This window comes from Lagopus leucura, unplaced genomic scaffold, assembly GCF_019238085.1.
Source record: "Lagopus leucura isolate 7727_CA_CO unplaced genomic scaffold, USGS_WTPT01 Super-Scaffold_100157, whole genome shotgun sequence".
In the NCBI taxonomy this organism is placed as follows: Eukaryota; Metazoa; Chordata; class Aves; order Galliformes; family Phasianidae; genus Lagopus; species Lagopus leucura.
In genome coordinates, this window is record NW_024962334.1 from 10,012,486 (window position 1) to 10,039,193 (window position 26,708).

The window sequence follows — 26,708 nt, forward strand, 5'->3', positions numbered from 1 at the left end:
GGAAAGTAAAAATCTACATTTATACTGTAAGCTGTTGTGTGATCACAACACTGAAATTACTACTAGAAAACAGTGTTAAACAGAATAACTGAAGTATGTATAAGAGGAAATCTCATGCTCAAAAACATTACAGCATCAATATCCTCAAGAATAATGTCCTCTACCTGGCTACAAATATTAGTCACAGCTCAGACAGCAGCAATACTAAATAAGTCTCTTGTCTGCAAGAAAATACTTTAGTCCTGAGGTACATTTACGTCATAATACTTTCAATGTGACATTTAATAGCAAACAAAGTTCTCTGAGGTATTTTTTTGAAGTCTAAAACTCCAGTTAGATTTTCTGTATTTCTTGCATTTGGCTTCACCTAAAGACGTCCTCAATGATGTCAATAACAAACTCATTTCCAATAGGCTCAGAGTTGGCTCTGAAGAAGGTCCATCCAACATCTAATAAATCACTAACAGCCAGTCTCTTTACAACAAGAGTTTTAAAATGTGCAGAAATAAATGTACACAGAGTCTTCTGCACTTCAGGCATTTTTAGGACTACTAATGTTACAGAATATTCAATCACTTGTGCCACAGTGCCCATTCAATCACTTCAGTATGACCTTTCTTTATGAATTTTTAAGATGAACGATACATTTGATGCCAATGTCACAAGCAAAAGAAGTATATATGCATACTGTTCATGAGTCTTAACCAGTAGTGTTATGAGCAGTCACAGGAATAGAAGAAAAATATCACTATATGCCTTTTCTTCATGACTTCTGAAAGACAGCTTCACTTACACTCAGCAGGTGATGATGAAGTCTTTTGCCTGATCATGGCAGACTGCTGTGTGTAAGACTTCAGGGACTGACTAAGAGGTGCTTACTGCTGTGCTAAAGGATTTTAATTCATTTAAAATTTGGGGCATAAAAGCCTTTTCCTTTTACTGACATATATTTTATTGAATTCTAAATTGCATATTAAAGTTCACTGCTATTAAAATGACTCATTGTATGTGTTCATGGATACCTCCACAAAGGAGCACAAAGTACTCTGTACTAACAGTTTTTTCCTCGTTTTTTTTCATTTTTATTTCTTTTTATATTGTAAGTGCAGAGAGAACAAAATACAACCTATATTCCATAGATATTACATTATGAAAAACAAACAAACAGCCAAACAAAAAAGCCTTACTCTGTAAAACACAAATTCTCATTTTTCAAAGCCCAAAAAATGAATTTTCAAATGAGGTTTCAAAAGGAAGCTTCCCCTCACTGGACAGCCAGGATGCAAGTACTACATAATAAAGGGAGGTGCAATTGTGAATACAAGCACCAGCACCAAAGCCCCAAATAAGGCTTCTTCTTTTCCATAAATTTCTGTAAACACTTGTCTTATTTCTCACCTTTAGATCATGAAGCCCTTTAGTGATTGACTTCAGATCTCAAGCACATTGTAAGATTTTTCATACGCTTGTGAAGAGCCATCTGAGATAGTCAGCTACATGGAAAGAAGGGCCTTGTAGTAGGATACACCAAGATGAAAAGGAATATCAGAGAATCACAGAGATTGAAAGTGACTTTGAAAGATCATCCAGTCCAATCACCCTGCTGGAGCAGGAACACCAAGATCAGGTCACACAGGAATGCGTCCAGGTGGGTTTTGAATATCTGAAGAGAAGGAGAGCCCAAAACCACTCTGAGAAGTCTGTTCCAGTGTTCTGTTACCCTCACCATGAAGAAGTTTTTTGTTGCATTTATGTGGAACCTCCTAAGTTCCAGCATGCACCCATTGCCCCTTGTCCTATCATTGGATGTCACTGAGAAGAGCCTGGCTCCATTCTCCCTTATGTACTTATAAACATGAATGAGGTCACTCCTCAGTCTCCTCCAAGCTAAAGAGACCCAGCTTTCTCATCCTTTCCTCATAAGGGAGATGCTACACTTCCTATATAAAATCTTTTTTCCAGTTATGTATCTAAACATGATGGGCCTATATCTTTTAAAGTAGATTTTGACCTCCATAGCTTCTTAAGGGCTACAACAGCTATCAGTGCTGCTGAAGAAAGCCATCAGTTCATCAGTTCTACCTACCAAGCTTTTCAGAAGCAGAAAACAAGCATTTGCTACAATGACTATTCTGAAGTTTTCCCCAGGGACAACGTCAATCTTTCAGGTAATGAGTACTGACAAAGCTTTGGATATCTTGTAAAGGAGGCTTTAACAAGCTTTATGGACATCAGTGGGGGGGAAAGAAAAAAAAAAACAACCTTACAGCTGGTATAACAATTTGATCAGATGGAAAAAAGTGCTTTAGCTTCAGGGGCTTTCCGAAGAACAATGTGGCTCTCTTCTGAGATGCATAACTGCATCTCTATAGGGTAGCAACAGTGAAACTGCCATTCCTTTTTCCTCATTTCTCTCTCTGGTGAAGACAATTTGTCTCTAGAGAACATGTGAGAGTACAGCTTCTTAGACTGCAGCAGGAAATACCATCTGTGATAGCAACAACCATGAGAATGAGAGTGTGGCCAGGTTAGAAAATACTCCTGTTTCCTACATCTAACAAGGCTCCTAAGCATAAAAACGGTATGAGTCACAGAACTCTGTATACTTGGCTTACTTCCTACAGTTAGAATGCAAAGCTGGGAAGAAGCATAATGAGAAAAAGCTCAGATAACCTTTGCAGCTAGTTCAAGAAATTGAGATTTCTTATAAACACCTCAGAAGATCCTATACTATTAAATGTGTTAGCATTGAAGTAGAAATCTTGCAGACAGAATGAACTCTACTTGAAAGATAAAGTTAAATCTATGCTGCTATAAACTTTATAATGAATCCTGATATGAAGTATAATAAACTAGAAATTGTTGTCACTGAATTGGGTGACTTTATCATTGCTTTTACTGAGAGGGTAACAACTCAAAATGCTGAAATAGGGAATGCAATGGGATTGGTAAGATGATGTTGGAGGAAACATTTGGGAACTATAGTGAAGGAAGCTGGTGACTAAAAGAAACAGAATCAAGCTGTCTATAGGTGAAGCTTTTTTTTTTTTTTTTTTTTTTTTTAAAGTTAAAACAGGAGAGAAAGGACACCTACCTACAGTACTTCAGAACATCGATGTCTTCCTCCTTCTACACTCCTGTAAAGGCTTTCAGCACAACTTCGTGATGCCCCCTCACATGAATATATATATAAAGCCCTGCACAAGATTACAGCAGATGCTTCTGAAATTGGCACTCTGACAAAGAGAAGTACAACACACCACGTGAAGTTTGCTGATGGATGAACAGAGCAGATGAAGCTTCACACATCATTTTGAATAAATATACTTCCTTCTCCCCACTGAAAACTCTCTCACTGTGCTCTATGTGCATTCTCTCATGCATGTGAGAATTTGCAAGGATCTCCTTTTGCATGTGTGTGCTGGGTACTGCGCTCACTTACTTGTTCCTTAATAGCCTGATATCCAAGCAATGAACATGCTTTTACATACTTAGATATCTAGATATTCAGATATCACATGGTCATACTATTCAGGAGAAAGCACAGTAACATGAGTACATATATAGGCAGACTTCTTTAAACTACCTATTACAGCTCACAACAGGGAATCTATACCCTTATTTTCCAAACAATCACAACAAGCAAAACCAAAGCAACACTCCCCTCCAGTTTTTCTCTTAATGATTCTTACTGTAGAATGGCTTACAGTATGGCTCACAGATACTGTCTGTTGGTTATTCTCAAGACACCAGCTGAGTGGGCAGCTGACCATTCTCATTCAGGAATTAGATGACAAGGAAAGTGTTCCAGAACAATGAGGTCTAATGCATTGAATGTAAATACTGAAATAAATCAGGCTTTTCATTAGCATTTGACTGTTTTATAAACTACACTGTGATGTGTAATTTCCAAAGGACAATACAACAGCACTTCCAATTTCTTCAGCATTTAAACACCATTACAGGCTGATCCTATCAGAACCAACAAACTGTGAAAATAGAGAGACAGCAGTGAAAAGCAGAAGTGATTTCAAGACGTGAATTAATTGTACCTCAGCCCTAGAGACAATGACCATGAAGCTCAAATAGTTAAGGTTTATCCTGTAACTGTAAGAATACAAGATGAAGGCTAGAAGACCAGTGAGTATTTTGACTAAACAACCTCACCTTGCAACTAGTTGCTGCAACATAATGCATTTTGGATGTTTTTTTTAAAGGACTTTATACGAAAAGAGAATGGAGAGGAATCAGATACTGTGAAACCTGCTGATTAGTTTCATAATAAGGACTAAACCATGAGGTGAAACCCAAGGAACAGCTGTTTATCAGAATATCATAAAACGGAGAAGCTTCTAACTGGAGTAAATCAGATTATTTCTCTTGAATATACAGCACGTTGTACACATGATGTGTTATAAACAGTGATTGGCATCAATACAGTTACAGTTGCATTCATTTTCTTTAGTGGAATCATGAAAACAGGAGCATTAACTGTCTGGACTCTGATAACACACAGCATATTACTGATACTGTCCACTCACACAAGATAGAAATGCCCTTTTTTTAAGGAGCTTAAAATCTGAAATTTGAATGTTTCAATACTGTAAAGAAAAACTGAGTTCAGAAATAATAAATAGTATAATGATTATCAGTTCAGTACCTAGATTAGGGAGCAATAAAACTTAGAAAGCAACAAATTACTGACATTTTACTGGAAGAAACTCAAGATATGTCAACCAGTACACTTCAGAGTGGAAGCACAGATCTTTTTTTATAAAGACATTGAAATCTTCATGAAAGATTCAGTTCAGGTGATGGTTAATGATGGTGAAAGCAATTGAGTTTCAAAGGGAGTTGTGCACGCAACTTCCCTTCTCTCATTTGAAAACCCAAGGCAACAGCAATGACATTTAGTTTTAATCATCGTATCACTATAGGAAACAAATTTTAACCTTTTTTTTCCATGCTAGAATGAAGTGCAGGTGAGAGAGCAAACCTGGTGGGAACACGAAGATCTGCAGCTCAGTGATTCAGCAGCCAAAACAAACTAGATCTTGGAAAAGATGACACTGATAGTGCAGATTACAAGAAAACAATCAGATCTGACTGTCAAACTTCAACCTCTGTGCAGGCAAGTAGGTATCCAGTTTGTAAAACATACCTTAGCATGTTAGGGATTTTTTGGGGTGGGGAGACAACATAGTTTTGTTTAAGTTCTGCCATTTTGAAATGCATCTTCTTTGCCTAGATATTGGCAACACAAAAAAAATGTTACTTACTCCCTCATGCGGTTCAACTTGGTCTCAGCCATAGTGTTGTTGAGGGCTCTGAATCCCTGGGGCACCCCTGGAGCCATGCTGGTGACAGTTGCCGAACCTACAGATCAATGCACAGACATACAACCTCATTCACCTTCATCCCCTGAGCACTATTTCAGAGTCAAGGGCAGTCAGGAGGAGGAAGACAACTCCTGTTCCTCACAAGGTAGTGCCATATTAGGTAAAGATGAATTAGATCATTAAACACACATTAAGGGCACTCCTTTTGCAGTGACATGTAGATTTATGTCTCAAAAGCACCAGAATTGTAACATGAATTTTCCTGCTGTGAAGGAATTATTCTATTACAGTAGAAAAGACAGTTACTAAAGGAAATGCTGGGACAGACAAATATTCAACAAAATGAGATTTACTTGGACAATATTTATGCTCTTACATTGTTCTTGCACTTAGTTGTAAGAAAGAGCAGAAACTCTCTTCCTAATAGGCAAGTCTCTTCTTCGGCTCAATCATTCTGTAAACTCACAGTGTTTTACCAATCAGACAGTAAACTGACTTATGGCATTGCTTTCCTCTTCAGATGAAAATACTGCATGTAAGTATATCTGTGACTATATATATGTATATATACATATGCAAATGCTCACACACACACACCTCCTGTTCACATAGTTCATGTGCTGTTAAAATATTTAATGACCCAAGACCAGAGCTGCTGAATCACAGAAGACTGCCAGAGTTGTCAGTTCAAATATCCCACAATTTTACATTGCCACTGCATCACACGAAGCCCCTGCCCAACCTCTGGCAAGCCCTGAGGTTCAAGTTAGTGATTTATTTACTTATTGCCTCTACTGCTCCCACTGGAAGACGATTCCAGAGCCACACTGTGACCTGCTGGCTAAAATCCCCCTTGATTTCCAGACAAAATTTCTTTATTTGCCAGTTTGTTCTCATTATTCTCCTGTTTGGCTTTTTTTTGGCTCCCTCTTTTTGGCTTACTCAGTTCTTCCCTTTACTCCCTTTGCATACTCCTCTCATTTATTTGTAACTGGGGGAGAAAAAAAAATATTTTGCTTTCACCCAAGCAAAGCAGATACGTTAGTTCTTTTCTGCAAAACTATTTGGCATTAGGATTCCAATTCCCCAAAGAGGAGAATGTATATGATGCTGGAACTTCTCCTCTGTAAATCCATGGGCTGTGGCATACAGCACGTAAGTTCTGAACAGCCACAATAGGGTTCTGCACAGAACATGAATAAGCCAAAAGTCACACAAAGAAGTTAAAGCCATGCCTTGGCTACATAAACAATCTCCTCTCCAAGCAGGTGTTTTTAACTTGGACTTAACTGGGTTTTAGCTTGGATTACATTAGCATTGATCATGTACAGCCAGAAGGAGCCTGCAGCTACCCTTCTACTCTGAGCAGTAAAGACATCCCCAGACAGTACAGAAGGCTTCTCCTGAATGCAGAATCGTGACTTTCCCAGAAGTTAGGCTCCTATGTCTTACATGATCATAGATTCTGATCATGTAAATTTGAATATTGAGAGTAAATTTTCTACCATGGAGGATTCAGCTGAACTGTTCACAGTGAGCATCTGAGCACCTCCCAGATTCAGGGCTTTGCAAGTGAACATAGGAAGCAGTCATGGAGATAGATGAAAGAAGAAATGGATCACTGACTTCATTCTCTGGCTATGGACAAACCATTGGACTGTTTAAAAAAGATATCAAACTTCTCTTGCCATCTAATGGCCAACAGTTATCTGGTGCCTACATATTAAAATTGACATACAGTTAACACAGTTTACAAGATGAAAATTTACAAGCTCATTTCTCACTAGCAACCAATAACTTCATACACTGAAAAAAAAAATCCTGATGACTTGCTTTAACACTACACATGTATATCCATCTATTTTATCCTGTGTATCATGTGATCTCTAAGCATTCAATTACTTCAGCAGCACCAAAGAATTCAGGTATCCAGAGTGGACTTGAGGATGATCCAAGTGCTACGAAGCAATGCTTATGACTTATTGGGTGGCTCACTCCTCTTTTCAGGGATTGAATTCAGGGTTGGCAGGGAATTAAGGTCCAGATGTAAGGACTTGGGCTTTGATATCATTGTCAGACTTCAAAAACAATTACTTTTTTTTCTGCCATGAACACGAGTGGTCTAAAGAAAACGTAAACCTTGCATTCTTTCAAGACAGTACATTTAACCACAGGTCCCAGCTAAATTCTGATATTTTTATTATTACAGGATATATCATCGTGGTAAGAGCACAGCAAACTCTTTCTATTCAGTGGGTTCAGTCTATTTATTGCTACAATACTTTATCTCCCTTTCTTCTGACATTTCATTATTAAAGACATCCTTCTTGTTTGTTGTTTTTTTAGGACTCCAGTCTAAATAATTCTTACTTTGCCTACTTTCAACATTGGCAGTTGGCCAAGAAATGCTTCCTCTTTAAACACAAACTAATATCTATCTTCCTCTTCATAAAATATGATCTTCTGGGTACTGTGAAGCAGCTGCGAGGACTACAGATTATAGGATGCTGTAAAGGTACAGCTACTCATGAAAAAAAAGAGCTCTCAGTGAAATCCACTAACAGCTTTTCACACTGCTACTATGAAAAGCCTCAAAACTTTTCCCAGAGTGATTCATAACCCACACCAAATTCTGTATCACAGGGATTTTCTTAGAAGCAGTTACTTGATCAGTAATATATTTTGCACCCAGCTTCCCAGCTTGCAACAGTCTGCCTACCCATACATCTACAGAACAAATAACTATGCTTCTTCAAAAGGTGGCCAAGTAACTATTTGCATTGTTAAGCAATTTACCGTTGCTGAATAGTTAAACTAAATCAAATGAAAAAACAAAAACAGTGACTTTTCAAAGCTGAGTACTTTCATTTCCTATATATATTTCAAAGATGAATAGTCTTCCAGTCCCTAAGAGAAAACAAGAGGCAAAATTGTCCTCTTGGGTCATGGAGTATCAGTTTTGTTGCACTCACTGCATCCTTCTCACTCTGTCAAAGGGAAAAAAGATGAAAGAAATATCTGCTCACATTTACTCATAGATATTTACAGTAAAAAAAAAGATGATTATGATTAGCTGATGAGATGTCTGTATGTTATGTATTAAAGGAATTCATACCTACATTTCTGCTAAAACCCCAAGTACTGGTGTTAGACACCCATTGCTTCTCTTGATAATTCATTATGTGTTAAGGAACAATTATCTCCACCGAATCATAGACTACTGGTTTGGATCTGCTTTTTCAGCTTTCATTTCTACATGAGATCCTCCAATGCCTTTTTCTCTAAGACTGAAAAGTTCCTCAGAATCACAGGTATTTTCCTGAGTTTATAATGTTTTAAAACTGACAAACTGACCAAATTGCCTCTAACTTTCCCTTTGCTTAAGCTGACTCAGTAAACCTTAGAGGTAGTCTTTCAAACTTCCTTTCATTTTGTAGCTCCTTTCTTGTATGTACTCAGATGTTCTCTAAGATATGCTTCAAATTGTACTTTTTTTTTTTTTTTTTAAGATTCCTTTAACAATGAAAAATCTGTGATAAATTCAGACCAGTCAAACTTCTGCAGCCACCCTATCACAGCCATGAAATTCCTACTGTTTTAAGGAGCAGTTATTACAATAATGTTGCAGGTCTGCAGCCCAGCAACATGGTATTGCCAGTGCTAGTGCCAGCCCACAGGCTTGGGTCTGGGTTTGCAAGACTTCAGCACTGAGGTCTGTCAGGTTTTGCCCAGCTGGAGCTTCATTTCAATAGCTTAAGTTGTAACTGCAGTTCTAAGGACCTTGGGGCTATTAGTTTTATTTCCACTTATCTTTATATTCTTGGTATCACAGAACGATAGAATGGTTTGGGTTTGAAGGGGTCTTTAAGATCATCTAGTTCCAACCCCCTGCTATAAGCAGGGACACCTCTTATAGCAGAGGGTTGCTCAAACAAGTTGCTCAAAACCCCATCCAGCCTGGCCTTCAACGCTTCCAAGGAGGGGACATCCACAACCTAGCTGGGCAAAACAGACTTCTCTTTTCTACAACCAGACTTTTTAGATGGATAGTAGAAACCATTAGTTACTCATGTGGAATCTGCCTGATACAGAAACTTTGAGATGTAGAGACATAAGATGAGGCTATGGGCAAGGAACTGTAAGAAGTGAGGCATGAGCTGGGGACCCCATGTCTACAACTTTCTACTTGTTAAAGAAATGAAGACCTGGAAATGGGCAAAACTAGCTATAGCACTTAAGGTTAACAAAGAAAACATCCAAGCTATGTAAAACGCACATAATGCTTTTGATATGACAGGAATCTGAAGGCCAGTGAAGGAAAAACAACATTGGCAAACACAAGAAAACTCCCCCAAGTGGATCCTCGAGTGAGGAAGAAGCATTCCTGGTGAAGGACTGCATGTGCTGAGGGCTCCACATCCCCTGTCATGCTAGGCTGAAGTTACCAGCATCAATACCGGCGGGAAGGTGACACAACAGCAGGTAAAGCAGGAGTTACAAGAAGCATGGATAAAAAAAATTAAGTGCATTACTACAGAGAGCCCTTTTTTTTTTTTTTTTTTTTTTTTTTTAACAGCTGTAACCATTTATTCATTTTCTTTTTCTTTCTTTTCTGTAATTATTAGACCTACAGTAACAATAATTATTTGATTCAATTGTTAAGAAAATGGTCACCGTGCATTTTTAAGAGTTCCCTGTAACAACACAACTGAAATATCTATCTATCTATCTATCTATCTATCTATCTATCTATCTATCTCTCTCTCTCTCTCTCTCTCTCTCTATATATATATATACATATATATATATATATAACTTTTCATATCATAAATTGATTTTTTTTAATGAAAAATGATTAAATTACAGTGAGAATGTTGGAAAAAAAAAAACCAAAAACCAAAAACCAACAAACCAACCAAACAATATGATACAAGCATTTCTGGTTAATAAGCACAATGCTTCTAGGTTTTACATCCTGACATAAAAAATAATAGTCCTGGCTCATCGAGTTCTGACTAAGATGCACGTTAACAAGATGAGATACAGATTAAGATTATTTTAAAGACAGTTTGCACTCTCTCCAGCTTTGTAGCTTGACACTGAAAGAACATAAAAGAGTAAATATTCAAAGCTCTTCTGCAATACTGAGCTTACAAAGATAAAAGGGACCCTAGCAGATTTCTGTCATATTATCATCACAGGTATTTGTTTGGAACTGATGATGCAAATCTAATTGCTGGCTCAGCTTTGAGAAAGGCTTTAAGTTTCAGTACAGAGTGGCCAGATGATTTTTAATTATTAAATCATAATTTAATTCTTTAATATCATAATTTTAAAAGGCATCTTCTTTTTCTTCATATTGAAAGAAAAAGAGGAAGCCAAGAAACTCTTTAAAACTAAGATTTATTTTTCAAAGAATGCTATTGTTTGGCTTTGGACAATACTCTGGATTATTCCCAGAAGCCATTAGGGCAATTCCTCTCTTGCATTAAGAAAACAAATTACTGAAGCATAGAGCAACATTTTGTACCCATTACCACTTCTGTAAACTTCCTGCAGACAACAGGGCTGCAAATTTATTAATAAGTGCAAAATTTGAAAACCATGGGATCTATTAGTGTGAAGGCAAACACATGATAACAGGCTTTCATTCAGTCATAAAGATCACCCCGATGTGGAACTCAGAAGGTGACCAGAGGGTGACTATGAGTGTGATGCCCACACCTTTGACTACTCCCTTATATCCTTTTTTTTCTTAACTTTTCTCTGCTATCATTCCATGCTCATGAGTTGGGGTGAAACAGAGATCAACAATGGAAGAACCACTGCAAGGAGGATACCCCAAGCTTCTCATTTCAAAGTCACAAGTTTATCACGACTGAGTGTAAATGAGGCACCAAATCAAGGCTACCCACACACAGACTGCTACTGGCACAGCTTAACTTGTAGTCTTCCAGTGGCCACACCAGCTCCAGTAGATAGCCATCTTTCATTTATAGCTTCTTTTCAGCTTTTGAGTATGAGAAATAGAGTTTGAAACTCTAGATTTATAGAGAGAATTTGCAGGAGAATTTAGGATTAAATTGCAAACTGAAATTCTCAGTGATTTTCCTATACCCATACTGAAATAATGTAAGGTAGAATATACATTATCCAAATCTGGATCTTTTTTTTGTTGTTGTTTAAAAACAATAACAAACTTCTAAAAATTCATTTTGTCTTATTAGTAGTAGATTAAGAACGCAATTTTCAGGAAGATCACTTTTTTGAGATTTTTTTTTGCAAAATGGAAATAATGGAAATGTGATGAATAAGAATATTTAATAACTGCTGGTATTACATTTAAAGAAGAAATATCATCTTACCCAATGAGCTATTATTTAGGATGCTCTCCAAATGCTTGACCATTGCTTCAATATCACTGTCCTGAGGATAAACGAAATAACAAACAGCATTAGTGTGACCAAAATCCTAAATAAAAAAATACTGTACTGGTGGTATGATCCTACAAACATAAAGAATATTACTTACACCAAAGAGTGTCAGTGCTAGACTACAACAAGATGAATATATTTCTCACAACTTAATAAATATCTTCTTCCTCTAAAACAGTAGGTTTGGGAATGGTGCTATGTAAAAGCAATTATTTAAGTCAGATGTCCAGCAGAACACAAACATGTAGGACAGTTATGCATGTAGCTTAAAGAATATGTTTATTGATGAGGTTGGTGTGCAATATTTCAAAACATACCAGCATATTATTATTGGTTATCCGAGAAATACCTACAACAGGATTAGAAAAGGAAAGTATAGATTTCATAACTATTCCAAAATTTCTTAAGACTTATATTTACCACTACAAAGTAATACTTACGTTTCATGTAATTGCACCTACTCACATATCTTCTAACAATGAATAATTGAAACTTTAATTGGGAGATGATTTTTGCACTTTTCTATTTTAAGTTTTCTATTGCAAGACAGATAATTAACAGTTTTACCATGATATCTTTCATGTGAAATGTCATTCGTGTACATTGATGAAATTTAAGATCTGACCATTAGGAAAATATTGTGCTCTAGGAAGCACAACACATTTCATTTGAATGTAAGAGAAAAACCTGAGTTTTTAAAAGCTGTTATCACACCTCATGTGACAACAGGGTGACAACATGGCATCCCTTCACTATTTAAAAATGAACGTCAAAAGTTTGACCTCACTGAAAAATCCAACAAAGATACTGAGAAGCCTGTGGTTTTAAAAAGCCTACAGAATAGGAAAGGGAATTTGACAGAAGCACAGAAGAGAAGCACTCGCATACTTAAGAGCCAACATGGATGAATGCTTGGACGTTTCAAACTCAGAACGAATGAAATAATTTAATAGCAATGGGCAATACTAAGGATGCCATGTCAGACACTAGGAACCTAGCGGAACAGCTTTGGGGTAATAATGCACAGTCTGATCCACTGGATCTATAAATCAATGGAGATGTGATGATAATTCATACTCTATCACTGGAGCTACGATAATTTATGCCAGTTGATTATCTGGCTTGCTGATCTCAGGGGCAGCCTGGAAACTGAAAATAGTGAGCTAATGTACTGTATTACTAGAATTTGTAATAATGAAGAGGGCTAATTTGCTATTAAAATTATCACTAAAAGAAAACACAAAGATCAAAGCGATAAACTGCAATAAAAAGCATCTCAGCTAAATCAAAGCAAATGTGAAACTTTCATGGTTTGCTAACTTCTCAAAATGAAACTCCTTCTATGTTTCATATTTTCCAATTTATTTTTAGAAATAGTTTGTTATTCTCTTTCATGTTGTTTCTCATGCAATTAGAAACGTTCCTAAAAAAACCCTGAATAATTAAAAAATGGAAAAGAGCCACTGGCTCAAGAAGCTGGAAACATAACTGACAAATTTTTGCTTGAAATCTGGCAATCTGTATATAAACTGCAAAAGAAAAGGAAAAAGGACACTGAACTCCAATGTTACAACCAACACAACCAAGATGAGATGCTCACATGTGTGAGGACTTAACACTGGTGAAAATTCCACATCTACAAGCAGACCATGCAGTTGAAATCACACAAGTTGTACTGAAAATTACCAATAACTACAAAGTAGATGTTCCAGCTCCATCCTCAAACTTTCAATTATACCGATTAAGTGCCTGACTCCACCTTCTTATATGAAAGGTATCATTTCATAAGGCCACTACTGTGACTGTCATGACATCTGTGGGAGTCTAACATAGCAGGAATTAAGAGCTTCAATCCCTTTCAACATCACGCATCCCAGTCTGTTATTCAATTAGATTACTTGTCTGACCCCCTGCTACTGCTTGAACTACTGCACAAATATCAGAGGTTTTTCTTTTAGTTTTTGGTTGAAGTAAGTAATGGGGTCACCATTAAGCACTGCCAGACATAGCATTTCTGGACTCCATCTGCACAAAATTAATCAGTAAAGCAATCTTGACACTAGATAATTGAGAGGTTTGCAATGATTAAGAAGGTAAATACCTTACAGGTCCTTGTCCTGTATTATAGTGGATTGACTTTCAAAAGCTTAATTTGTGGAGGTATTTTTGAAGAAAGAGTTAAAGAGTATGAATCCTATCATAGAAATAGGAGTGGGAGTTTTGGCATTAAGTAGATGACTGCTAAAGCAATGCCCTGCTATATACTAGCAAGATCAAGTCTATTCTGGTAGGATTTGAAGCTTACTATTAAAGTTGAGCATGATACCACCTACCTTTGAGTGGGATTCATCTCACGTAACTGTTGACATCCAGAATGAAGATGCCTCATGCATGCTAATAACTGTGAATCTCTTTACAATCACCAGAGAGAAAGAGGTACCTCTCGGCATATTCTATCTGACCCACACATTAGGTGTTTTTGCCAAGATAAAATTATTCCCTAAAAATGTGTATTTCTCCTAACTGTACAGAGTTTATATCCAGTTAGGTCAGACATGGGCGTACAGCTAAGTCCAACCTGCTTTGTCTTCACACTTCCCGCATAATTTTTTACTCAAGAAAAGGAAAAGTGAAAATTTTCTCAATTCCTAAGAAAAAGAAAAGGTGATTGTGTCCATACCCCCAGTTTTGCCTTATTTAAGGTGCTGGTCAATAAGAAGGAAAATAAGGTCAGCTTATTTGCTTCTTTGATAAAAAGTCATGAGAGACAAATGCTCTAAGAGGGTATGCTTTCCAACTCAGTCTGGGGAAGCCAATTTGCAGAGGACCAATGCATGGCATGCACACAGACTGCCAATAAAGCAAAACCACACAGCCTGGAGGGGCTGGATCCTGACAAGAGACATGAGTGGGACAGCTCTTCCAACCTAGCATCAATTCTTGTCACCACTAAATTCTGAATCACTACAAAATGACTGAATGACATTGCTCAAATCTAGCTGCCAACACCCAATTTATTCTGCGTTATTGAGAAATCTATTTTTATCTTCTGCCCTTTTAATTCTAAGCAGCAGTCTGCCTGTTCAAAAACAGTATTGATTGACACTTAATGATATTGTCAATGAAAGTTGAATGAAAATTTTGAGCAGCTTTCTAAAAGAGAAAAATGGAAAAAAACAACACTTAAAGTCTGATAAAAGTGAGCAATAATTTAGTTTTAAGATTCCATTGTGGTAGATTTTTCAAGCAAGAGAGTTTTTGTATTTTTGAGTGTTGTGAGTAAACACAGACACAGAAAATTGCAACAACAAAGCATTGACTCAGATATTCCACTGGTTTCCAACTATTTCTTTAGATCACTATTGAATTTGCTGTTAGAAATTGCAATGTGTTTAGTTTGAAAGCTAAGAGGACATTTCTAGATTGAATGAGGTGTTTATGACTAAACTTCAAGTTCAACTGGTTTAGAGAATTTCAGGATTCCCCATCTATGTGGCAAAAGTAGCATTCTGATTTCTCACACAGGTATTTAATTTCTGCCTTAAAAACTACATCTTAAAGAACCTATTAATTCAAAAATTTCAAACAATATTAAAAATTATTCATAATTTAATGAAGAGTTTTAGCAAACTTGGTTGGTTTCCTAGAATGTAAATGGCGTCATACTCTACTCTGCAGATTTTGCACATTAACTCCACATAACAGTTGCCATCCTAAGCAAAACCAGACAGTATTGTTCAGAAGCACTGCAGCAAAATGTTTTAAGTTGACGGCCCAGGGTGGAAAATAATTGTTCCTGAATGCCTTAGGAAGATCCATTTTCAGAACTGACTTGGCCATTTAAGTTAATCAATTTCACTGAGACTTGATCACTGAAGACAGGATTCATTGCAATCCCTTCTGATCAGACCTAAATTAGGTGCCTTTTCCAATAATCCTCAACCTTCAAACTGAGATTTTCTTGTGGCAACCTTACCTGCTAAAGCTACTTTAAGTCCTTCAATAATAAATTTTCTTTTCATTGACTTTCTAAGATTCTTGGGAAATTTTACAGATGTGCTGATTGAGACTTGCTGATGTTAATGCTCACAGTTATCATACTACACTAGAATATGATCAATACAGACAAGAGGACAGGGCATCTAGAGGTGCCAATCTTTCCCCAGGAATTAGACCTAGAATTCAGATCCTGTGCTTGAAGTATTCTTTCAGCTTTAACTTAACCTAGGTATAACATTACATTAGAGAACCCCACTCTATGTTTATGGCTACAAGAAAATTTACTAATAGCAATCCATTTTAAGGCATTCATGGGAGTATGATTCCTAATCTTGAAGAAATGCAGGAGTCTTTCTCAGCAATACATATGTATAATTGAGACATACTCCTACAGCTAATTCATGATGCTGATATAGATACATATTCCTTACAAAAGCAAATTTAAGTAATATCAAAAGGACAAAATCTTGGAAGGGGTTTCATTTTCCCTAAGAAAACATCAAATGTGTACTGTTTCCCCAAAGGTTACACACACCTGATTTGTCTTTGATACAGTCTGCGACACTTCCACATCCTCTGTTTCGCTGTCTTCTGAATAGGATTCAAACTCCTCATTATAATATTCTTCTGCAATTTGCGGGTCTTCAGGGATTTCTAGAGGAAATTAAGAGTTTATAGTATTACATAGACAGACAACATTCATGATCTTAGAAGGATGCAATGAATTTTACATCACTCATGTCAATAACAACGCATTCTGAAGTTGAAAATTGTTGGAGAAGTTATCAGATTAAAATTTTCATCTTTGATAGCGTGATAAATAGTGCTAAAACTGCCTGTGTCAAAAGGTCGCACCCTCATCACATAGAAATTAATGAGGATCTATACTGAGTTTCGGATGAAATCACTGAACCATAGAATAATTCAGGCTGGAAGATACCTCAGGGGATCATCTAGTTCAGCCTCACTCAGAGCATGGTCAGACTTCAACTGAATCCAGCTTTTGTGAGCTGAAATTATGTCCCAGTTTGGTTTTCTCTAACATACATTACTTTCCTAGTCCTGCTCACCACATCATGGCATCCTGGCTTGTATCAGGAATGGTGCAGTGAGCAGGACTGGGGAAGGAATCCTGGCCCTTACTCGGCACTGGTGAGGCACCACCTTGAGTGCTGTGTGAAGTTTTGGGCACCTCAATTCAGAAGGGACATTGAGGTGCTGGAGCAGGTCCAAAGAAGGGCAACAAGGCTTGTGAAGGGCTTGGAGAATATGCCCTACAAGGAGAGAATGAAGGAACTGGGGCTGTTTAGCCTGGGGAAGTGGAAGCTGAGGAGAGACCTTATTGCTCTCTTCCAATATCTGAAAGGTGCTGGGAGAATGGGGCTGGTCTCTTCTAATTGCTGACAGGATGAGGGGAAATGGCCTCAAGTTGCACCAGAGGAGTTCAGGTTGAATATCAGGAAAAACTTCTTTACATAAAGGGTGGTTAAGCACTGGAATAGGCTCCTCGGGGAGGTGGCTGAGTCACCAACCCTGGATATGTCTAAAAACCATTTGGATGTGGTGCTCAGGGACACGACTGAGCCGAGGGTTGTTAGAGGTAGGGTAGTATGGTTAGGTTGCGGTTGGACTTGATGATCTTTAAGGTCTTTTCCAACCAGGGCAATTCTATGACACATATCCTGTGATGAATTTAATGGCTAGGTTAAATTGGAAATTTAGGCTAGGAAATTGGAAATAACATATATCAGAGTCCATATATATCATAGTCCACAGCATATATCCATAAGCAGTGAGTTAGTAAAACGGCTTGAGGCCAGATTGCACCTTCTTCAGTGAGCTGTTTTTTCGCAGCAAAAGCCTTCAAGCACTTGTTCATTTTTAAGCAGAGACTAGACTGTGGTGACTATCAAAACAGCAGGATCCCTGTTTTTCTGAACAGAAAGCTTCAATGCAAAAGGCCGTCCATTGGAAGCACTGGTCAATGACAGAGATGAGACTAGAGCAGAAGGAAGACCAGCTCGGCAGCTTTCCCATCGATAGCCTTCAGCATTTGAGCAGGGAGGTGCTCCAGGAAAGCTAACACTTCCACCTTATTCCATGCAGTGCTTACCGAGTTATTATCAAGACAATTTTTGTACAAGTCCAGGTACAACATTTTTATGCTATCAGTTTTCAAATAGAAAATGTTGGCTAGGCTTCCTTGGCTGCTATTATTATAAGAAATGTTAGCTGAAGATAAAAACAATCTAATATCAAGCTATTGTAAATCACTACAGTCTTAACATCAGATAATGCTGATTTTTCCCATTCTCCCAATTAAATCTACTTCTTTAAATCATAGAACCATAGAACGACTTGGGTTGGAAGGGACCCCAAGGATCATCAAGTTCCAATCCCCCTGTCACAGGCAGGGCCACCAAGAAACATAAAGTGACTAATCTTTCTTTAATATTACTGCCTTGAAAGAAATTCAAACAATACTTTGTATAAAATTAAAAATGCATAATAGATGTTGAAAAGATTATTTCACGTGGATAAAAATATCCAAAAGATTTCAATAAGTGAATACAATGAAAAGATGCCCTTGGATTTTGGGCAGAAGGAACCATTCTAATTTTCAAGGCATAAGACACTCAGTGAAAAAAAATGAGTAAAAGTATTTATCGACTGCACTAGGTTGAAGTTTTTCTGTTGAGATTTAAATCTCTACTATTATCTACTGTCCCCAGAGCACTTTCAAAAATACTTCTTACTTTGTACATTTACCTACGAAATTCAAATGTGTCAGTATTTGCTCTCAGGTTTCTCTTTTTTAAGATATTTATGTGAATTCCACTGCCTCGAATTTGTAATAAAAAAAAAACCAACAATAACTTGTGCTTCCAGAAGAACCTCCAACCACATAAAAAGCTTATTCCACAAAAGAAAGAATTTATCATTGCACCTAATTATTTGAGTTCTCCAAAATGCCATTTGACAGAAAAGTCTAACACTTCATCTTAAAAAAAGAGCTAAATCTCAAGCTCTCAAACCTCATTCATTTTTAGCATTGGAAGAACACTGCTGAACACAGATATGTGTTCACTTTCAGACACAGTGAACATTTGTCTTTCTTTCTATCAGGGAGGCTGTCATTCCTGTTATTACTCTAACTTTATTAGGTTCATCTGCATGCTACTTGTATGTCTATAAGCATTCACATAGCTATGAATCAGCCTATTATAATGCAAACACTGCTCTACACTAGTGTTTTCTGACCCTCCCATGTTCCTTTGTTTACTGCTGTAGTGAAAAACACAATCCTCCCCTTACCAATTGAACAAGGTACAAAAATCACAATTTACATGCTCTAGATAGAGCTCTACACCTTATCAGTAGCTCACAACCAGATCTCAACTGAGCCTCATACATCTAAACTATCCAAAGATGCTGGCACTAGCTGAATCCTACTTTCACACCAGCTTTTGCATCTTTCCCACAATTTCTCACTTTACCACTTGTGACACTGTTTTGACAGCTACACAAAGATGGTCATTTAATCTGAGTTCAGTAACACAATTTTAAATGCTAGTTCAGACACGAAAGATATTCCAGAATACAGATGTTTACTGTCTCCAATTCAGAACCTGTTCTAAGTGACATTTCTCCACAGAAAACTGTATGCCCAGTGGATAGGAGCTTGGGAGTTAAATACAACGAGGCTTTAGAACTACTTTTTGTTATGACAAAGATCTTTAAACAAGACACTTTCAAAACAACAACAAATTCATTTAGAATGCATGATTCATTGTAAGTTTATACTAGATAGAACCAACTCCCTATTGCCCGTTTGCTACAGATGCAGAGGCACAACTCTGATTTTCTGCTGAATTAATCTGGGTACACAAGTGCTTATTTAGTTGAGATCTTGGATCCGTCTAATCTCAAGAACACACAGGCTGGCTATAGCACAGCAGCCAAAAGTCACCATGGTGAGCTGTGCCCATGCTGGCTGCCTCAGAATTTGTTTGGATGTTACACCACAGTGCTGAAGAGCTGTACAGAGTGAGACACTGAATAAACAGCTGGGACTGATTCACCTCTGCTAGAGCTGGAGTGAATAAACCTGGAGAAGTCCAAGTCTGCCTCTCCATAACCGCTTGCTGGTCTCAATCTCTCAGTGCAGTGCAGATAACTCAAGTGAGCTGGGCTACACACTACTAGGGAAGGCTGGGCCCAATACTCTGCCATTTTTACATCTGCAGGCCATTCTCCAGGACGTCTGCTACCTGAGTTTTCCTATAAACCTTGATATTTCATCTCTCTCCATCTACCCCATGGAAAAAGTCTCATTACACCATCTCCTGAATGTTCTCAGTGCAGTTCCACATCTCAGCAATGTAGCACAGAAGGAAAATTCTTGGTTTATGTATTCGTAAAACTAGCTTTAATAATGATGTTGCTCTTTGGGCTAAGCCTGTTTGAATCACATATGAACCCTTGCAGAGCCTATCATGGACTCCAAGGCCAGGGCTTTGATTCTGTCCTTTGCTCTGACACAAAACAGAAACTAAGTCTATTTATGCCTGGAAAGTATTTGCAGGGAAAAAAAATTAAAAGATGCTAGTGAGGTGAACACCAAGTCTGTCATATAAAAAGAGGAAACTGAACGGCTGCTGCAGAGGCTGGGATACCCTGCTTCTGTGTTTCAGCACTTGGACTGGGAGAAAAACAGCACTGCATTGCATTTCCAACACCACTTGCAGCCCATATGATGCCCTTGCTCATGAAGCCCTCCTGATCTGCCCAGGATCAGAGCCCCCTAACCTTGCACGCAACAAAGCCACTCTGTGCATCATACACACGGCAGGCAGAGACCCTGCCTTCTTCAGTGAGCCTTGGGAAACAAACATCACATCCAGTATAAAGTCCTCTTTGACCAGACATAGCCATGAAAAACCCAATATAATTAGACTTTATTTTAGCAGGTGATTGAACTGGAGACTGGCAGAGGTTTCTTTCAACCTGAATTATTATATGATTCCGTGGTTATGCAATGCTGCACCAACAAAATGCTTTGAATTATGACAGATGTATTTATGTGTGTGGACATATTTAACATATACACTTATAAGGTGATCAGAAATATGTTAATTTCCATATCCTTTGTTTTCTCAGAAAATCACTGGCAAAAAGAGATGGTTAATAGGACTGGTCAACACTTCAGAATCACTTAACTCAAAGCATCACTTATCTTAGAGCTTACTTCAAGAGGGAAAATAGAAAGAGAGGAGTGGCATTGCCTCTAGGATGGAGGTTTGAAACTCTCAGATAAATGGCCTGAGTTACACAATCCTGAATGAGAGAAAGGCTCTGTGACACTACATGGTCCAGGTCAATATTCATTCAATTTGGAAAAATAAGATAATTCCATTATTATAACTTCAGATAACACTGATTATTTGTTTGTTTGTTTTCCATGCAGGACAATATTAGCAAGTCAGACAGAATTGCCACCTATTGGCCAGCTATAAAGGAGATATGCAACTATGCCCATGGTATGGGGTTGAAACTGGATGATCTTTAAGATCCTTTTCAACACAAACCATTCTGTGATTAAGATCTGAGCTTCATTGCTCAGAAAGTCAATGGAAGCTTTTCTCCAACTTCTAAATTAGGCTGAAAAAGCGTCTCAGAAAGGGCATTGTTTAGGAAATGAACTAAGGGATGTAACAGGACTTCTGTGTCCAAAAATGACTTGTAAGATTCTTTAGCCTAAATACGAAAGGACTGTGTAGTCATCAAAAGAACTATGTTCTGAAAGAATCATGTAAAGCACAGATGTAAAGAATGATTTGTTCTAAATGAAAGCCAGAAATATAGTCAAAGTTAAACATTAATATTTGGTAATTCGGTTTTTAGCATCATAAGAAAGAAAAAAAACTTTGATTTACCTGTGGACTTCACTGAGTTACATGATGCCATGTTGCCTTTCAAGCATAGCTTGGATTTCATCAAAACTAAAAGTTTTCAAAATAATCAGAAATCCTTTTAGTGCTGACAGGTGAATGAAGAAAAAGAATGATATGGCAATACAGTCAATAGCAGGGAGCACTTAGTGAGTCCTGAAAGCCATTTCCTTTATGCACAAAGAGGCACTATTACTGTAAAAGTTGCCTATTACTTGCACAATGTCCAGCAGGAAGAGAGCAAGAGCTGTACATTAGAGGGAAAATGACCATCTTACAGCATCAATTTAAAACTACCTTATACATTGCTGTATTTTAAACTTTTTGATCAGTCAAATGTACTTTCAAAGAAAAAATTCAGTTTTCCTGTTGAATCTGCCTGACACTTTCCCTATCATTGTGGTGACAGTGCTGAGAAAGAAAGAGTCCATACATCAATAAAAAAAGAGCTGACCCTTAAGAAAGCCACTTCCTTATTCCTGAGATGCAGTTCAAGAATGCCATTTTCAAGAGATAAAATGAAACTATTTTCATGAGAGTAAAAACATGGAACAGTTCAGATCCAAATCTGATGTAAGCAGTGTGCACATGAGATTCTGGACATAGTAAAGATACATGTAAACTATAATTAATTTGAGTTTAAGCAGTAATGTAAGTTATGTCAGACATGCACAAAACCAATGACTGCAGCCAAGCAAATCTACAAGTAAAATATTGAGACCTCCAACATCTAGATGTAATTAACTTACGAAAATAAATGCATTTTCTAGACTGCAGGAGCACCATTTGCAGATTAAATAGCAGAACATGAACTAGGCACCTTCACTGCTGTCACCCTCTCTCTTCCTCCAGCTAGTTGTCTGACAGCCACAAGCACTGAATTTTAAGCTGGCAAAAACTTCAAACTAATTCAGTATTTACAGCTACTTTTCAGAGCAAATTCTCATTCCCTTGGAATTGGTTCCAGATTCTTGTCTCACCATGTAATTTGGCCCAGCTCCCCAGAAATGCTGCTTGGTTTGTTAGATGAGCCAGAAAGCTGTAGCTGGGGGACACACTGGGATATGCAGTGTTTTTCAATACCATTCTGCTCATGATGCTTTGTTTGCTACTAAATGCTTGGTGTGTCTTCATTTACACCAGTTTAACCTGGAATTTGAAATGCAGTGTAAAGATACACTGACTGTTAAGTAAAACTATTTGGAATAAAAGCTAGTATCTTTCTAACAAATATTTACAATATTGAAATGGTACAAATATTCACCATAAGTTCTAATATACAATGTTTTGTACATATACAAGCTTGGTGCATTGGCCTCAAACTGTTCCCAAAATTCATACAGTGTATTCTAAACGCTTTTTAACAGAAGACTTTGGAATGAGCAAAGGGGCCTACAGCAGAGGCTTTAACAAGACTTGGCCAGAATCACTTTAGTCATTGACTGAAGTAAATTTTAAGGTATGATCTATTTATCAAAGCCAAGCTAAATCAATGGGAAAAATTAATTTTAAAAGAAAAAGTAGGAACTATAGAGTAACATGATTTTATCCCCCAAACTTTGAACATTCACAGTTTTTCACAAAACTACATATTTTAAGGACTACATTGATATCATTCTGATATCTTCCCTCAGAGAAGCCGTAGGAGCAAGACTACTTGGAAAAAGAAAGTAAATTTTTGTGAAGCAAGTAGATAGGCAAACCAAACCAAACCAAAAGTGCATGGCTTTGGCAAGGGCTTCCTGGAGGGTTTATGAGTAGAATTCAGTTCCCAAAGGTCTTCAAAGATGCTAAAGCATTTTATTAAAAACTTGAAGATAAAGGACAATGCTCTTCTACATAAAAAGGACAATGCTACACTACACAGGGGCTTTTAAACTACCATAAATGCTAAGCATTCTAGAACTCCATAAAATTTCCAAGAATATCTCCAAGAATATTCTGTGGCTGCCCCATGGAAAAAGGGTGAGCATGTTCACCCAACGCTCATATTGCTCTTCCATGGAAATGGAAGAGCATTTTCTTTCTTTCAAAGCAAGAAATCAGCTCTCCAGTGGCTTCCAGAGTAACAATCACTTAGTATGAGCAACACTTCAATTGATTAAAAAAAATAAAGAATAGAAAACAATTTTCTTAACTACTTTTTCACTTTGTGGCTAAAACCTCTACATTTTGTTAAATCTTACTCTTGATAGAATAAATCAGATTTAATATTTCTTTAATTGAATCTGGGACAAAGTGTGCTTTCAATATGAAACCAAGTGAAAACAAGAGACAGCTGCACATACTCCCAATGTTCCCATGCCCTCAAACTGTGTGAGAGTGGCAGGAATTCTGGCACTCCATGTGCAAAGGACAAGTGAAGGACTTGGTAGGTGCCAGCACTAAATAGTCAAGTTTCTCTCAGCAAGCATCTCATAGTAAGATTTCAGCAAGTAGCAAACTGGGAATACACCTTATGATTTTGGAAATATTCCAGCTCATAACACAGACCTGCACTTTTCCAGCTACTATGACACTACTCTTGTGTGCTTACATACTCGCTAGCAGTTGCAGTCCTCACCTTCCTACAAAATTAACAGCAATGTAAATCGGTGCTCAAGAATATTCCTGAAGAATAAATACACACTTTTCTATCACTCCAATAAACATGTGTGATATGTCTCAGGTTAGTTTCTCCAAATATTTTTATTCTTCTTCTCCAGTCCCTAATTTGCATAGTTTAAATTGGACACGCAAAATTTAGCTTTCTGGCCACCTACTTCAACTATGGTTCCGAGAAAGTGTTACATAAGGACTTGTCATCTTTCTTGACAGAGGTGATCCATGTCAGAAACTCATTCAAACTTTAATGCTTAGCTCAAGAAAAGCTCTTTTTTCTTGAAATAAGAGCTGCTGAGGACTTACTGGTATGACTGCCTGAGTGATGATACTTCAGAATTATCAATTACCTCATCAGTATGCTTACACACTGTTTTACAGGCACCACAATAAATGTGCACGTGCAGATATGCATAACAATGCACAAAAAAACATAACAATACTTTATTGTGAGTGAACATTTACTATTTGAGAGTCAACTGAATTTTACTCACTTAAAATTCAAAGGAATATGCCTGTAACTTACAATTAGCAATGGAAATAGAGAAATAATGTATTCAACTACTGTAATGTACTTAGCTATTTTGGAATTGTAATGAAATCAGAGGTTTGACAGATGTAATTTATTGCAACATACTATGCCCAGGAATTGAACACGATGATAATCTCTGGAGTATAAAGAAATAAAAAGGAAGAGAATACAAACCAGAAAGATCATGTAATATGTCCCTTTAACTTATGTCTTAAGCTTTTACATTCTTCTTCTGTACAGATAATTTAAATACAGCAAGTAGTTAGCTTAAGCTATTTTGCTCCTTTAACTTGACCACTTCCCACATGGAAACAAGCCTAGTACAAGCAGAGGAGTAGATTATGTAAAGCTAGTACTCTTGCAGGGAGAGAATGAAATGGATCAGAATGCAGGTGAAGCCCCAGCATATAATATACTGGCAAACAAAAAATGCAAGATACACTGTTCTAAATACACTGATACACTAAAGTGGCTGTTAGGTCCAGTGTTGTTTTGCTGCATGGTCTTTTTCGTTCTAGCCACTTAAGGGCAGCAAGGACAAGCCGTCAGAAATTGTTATACATTTTCATATATAATTTATTGAAAACTTAAAAATATATATATTTCACAGTCTTGTTTACCATATCTTATTATCTGTGAAGCTGATAGGAATATAAGTTGCCAGTGTGCAACTTCAAGTTTTCATGACCACTAGACTGTAGCTTGTTGAATTTAATATTCCGTGTAGCACCTGTGAAAAGTAAGAGATTTTGGTAGCTTTCAATCCAGTATCTTTCAGCTGCAAAAACTGCTCCAAATCAGAAGGATCTAAGATTATGGTACAGAAATGGTCGTATTTTTCAAAACTGTAAATAGTACTGAGCATTCTGGAAGCATTTTTATATACAGTTCAAGGTTTTGCCACCGATTTCAAGGTAACTTCTGATGTAGAAACTGAATCAGAAACCTTGAATGTTTAGCTATTACAGTTGTATAACAGGATTACACCTTGCTCTTCATGCATTATACTACTGCAAAGACTGAGCCTCTCCTACAGCATCTTCTGTGTAGCAAAGTAGGAAAATTTGAATATTCCACACTAATATCCCATGGATAAGTACCTAAGTACATTTCTCTGGGTTCATTACAAGTAAATCCCCATGGCTAGCCTTTCCTATTTATTCAATACATTTGCAACTGTAGAACTAGTTAGCAGGAACTGAGTTGTATAGAGAGTTGGGAGAAATGCTGTACAATCTGGCTTCATTAGGTAATAATGTAAGCAACACAAAAGCAATTGCACAGAAATAATTAATGTGATGTAGAAACAGAGCTGCAATTTTCCATCCTAGCGCAGCATATGGTAGCCCACAGAGAAAAGCCACAGTGATCTACCAGTACAAAAGTAATCCATGGAAAAGATGAACATCAGCATCAGAACAACTCTGATGCCAACCTTTTCACAAATAAAGGGAACAATACATTACTCCAGATTGTATGTGTAAAGACAAAGAACTTCAGAAGATGATTATAGTAACTTAAGAAAGAAGAAATGTAAAGCGCAAACTGTGAGATGACAGCTTGGAAGCATCTTAAGGAAGGAAGGTTCAGGTATGCTGGGAGCAGCCAGTGCTACAACAGATAAAAAATGCAGAAGTATTTTATAGAAGTACTACACAAAAGAATATTACTGTTGCCTATGAAAACACAAGGAGATCAGGAAAAGAGAGGAAAACAATTACTTCAGCTGCAAGGCAATAAGAAATACATCTTGAAAAAGCTGGCTTGAAACAGCCAGAAGAAAAACTAAGGCAGAAATTAAAAAGTTTACAAGCACTGCAGTATTTTGACCCAGGAACAACTTTCTACACAG

At 37.3% G+C, this 26,708-nt stretch overlaps 1 protein-coding gene across 6 annotated transcripts in view; it reads right to left on the reverse strand.

Moving 5' to 3' along the window:
- NEK11 (NIMA related kinase 11) overlaps window positions 1-26,708 on the reverse strand; it is an 85,639-nt gene that overhangs the window by 8,676 nt on the left and 50,255 nt on the right. For 5 of the 6 annotated variants that reach the window (XM_042889105.1, XM_042889103.1, XM_042889104.1 and 2 more), the window contains 3 exons: window positions 16,308-16,426; window positions 11,705-11,765; window positions 5,280-5,376 (listed from right to left, as the gene is read on the reverse strand). In XM_042889105.1, the coding sequence (XP_042745039.1) occupies window positions 5,280-5,376; window positions 11,705-11,765; window positions 16,308-16,426 (277 nt within the window). The remainder of the gene's footprint in view (window positions 1-5,279; window positions 5,377-11,704; window positions 11,766-16,307; window positions 16,427-26,708) is intronic. The other variant, XM_042889106.1, reaches the window with a different exon arrangement.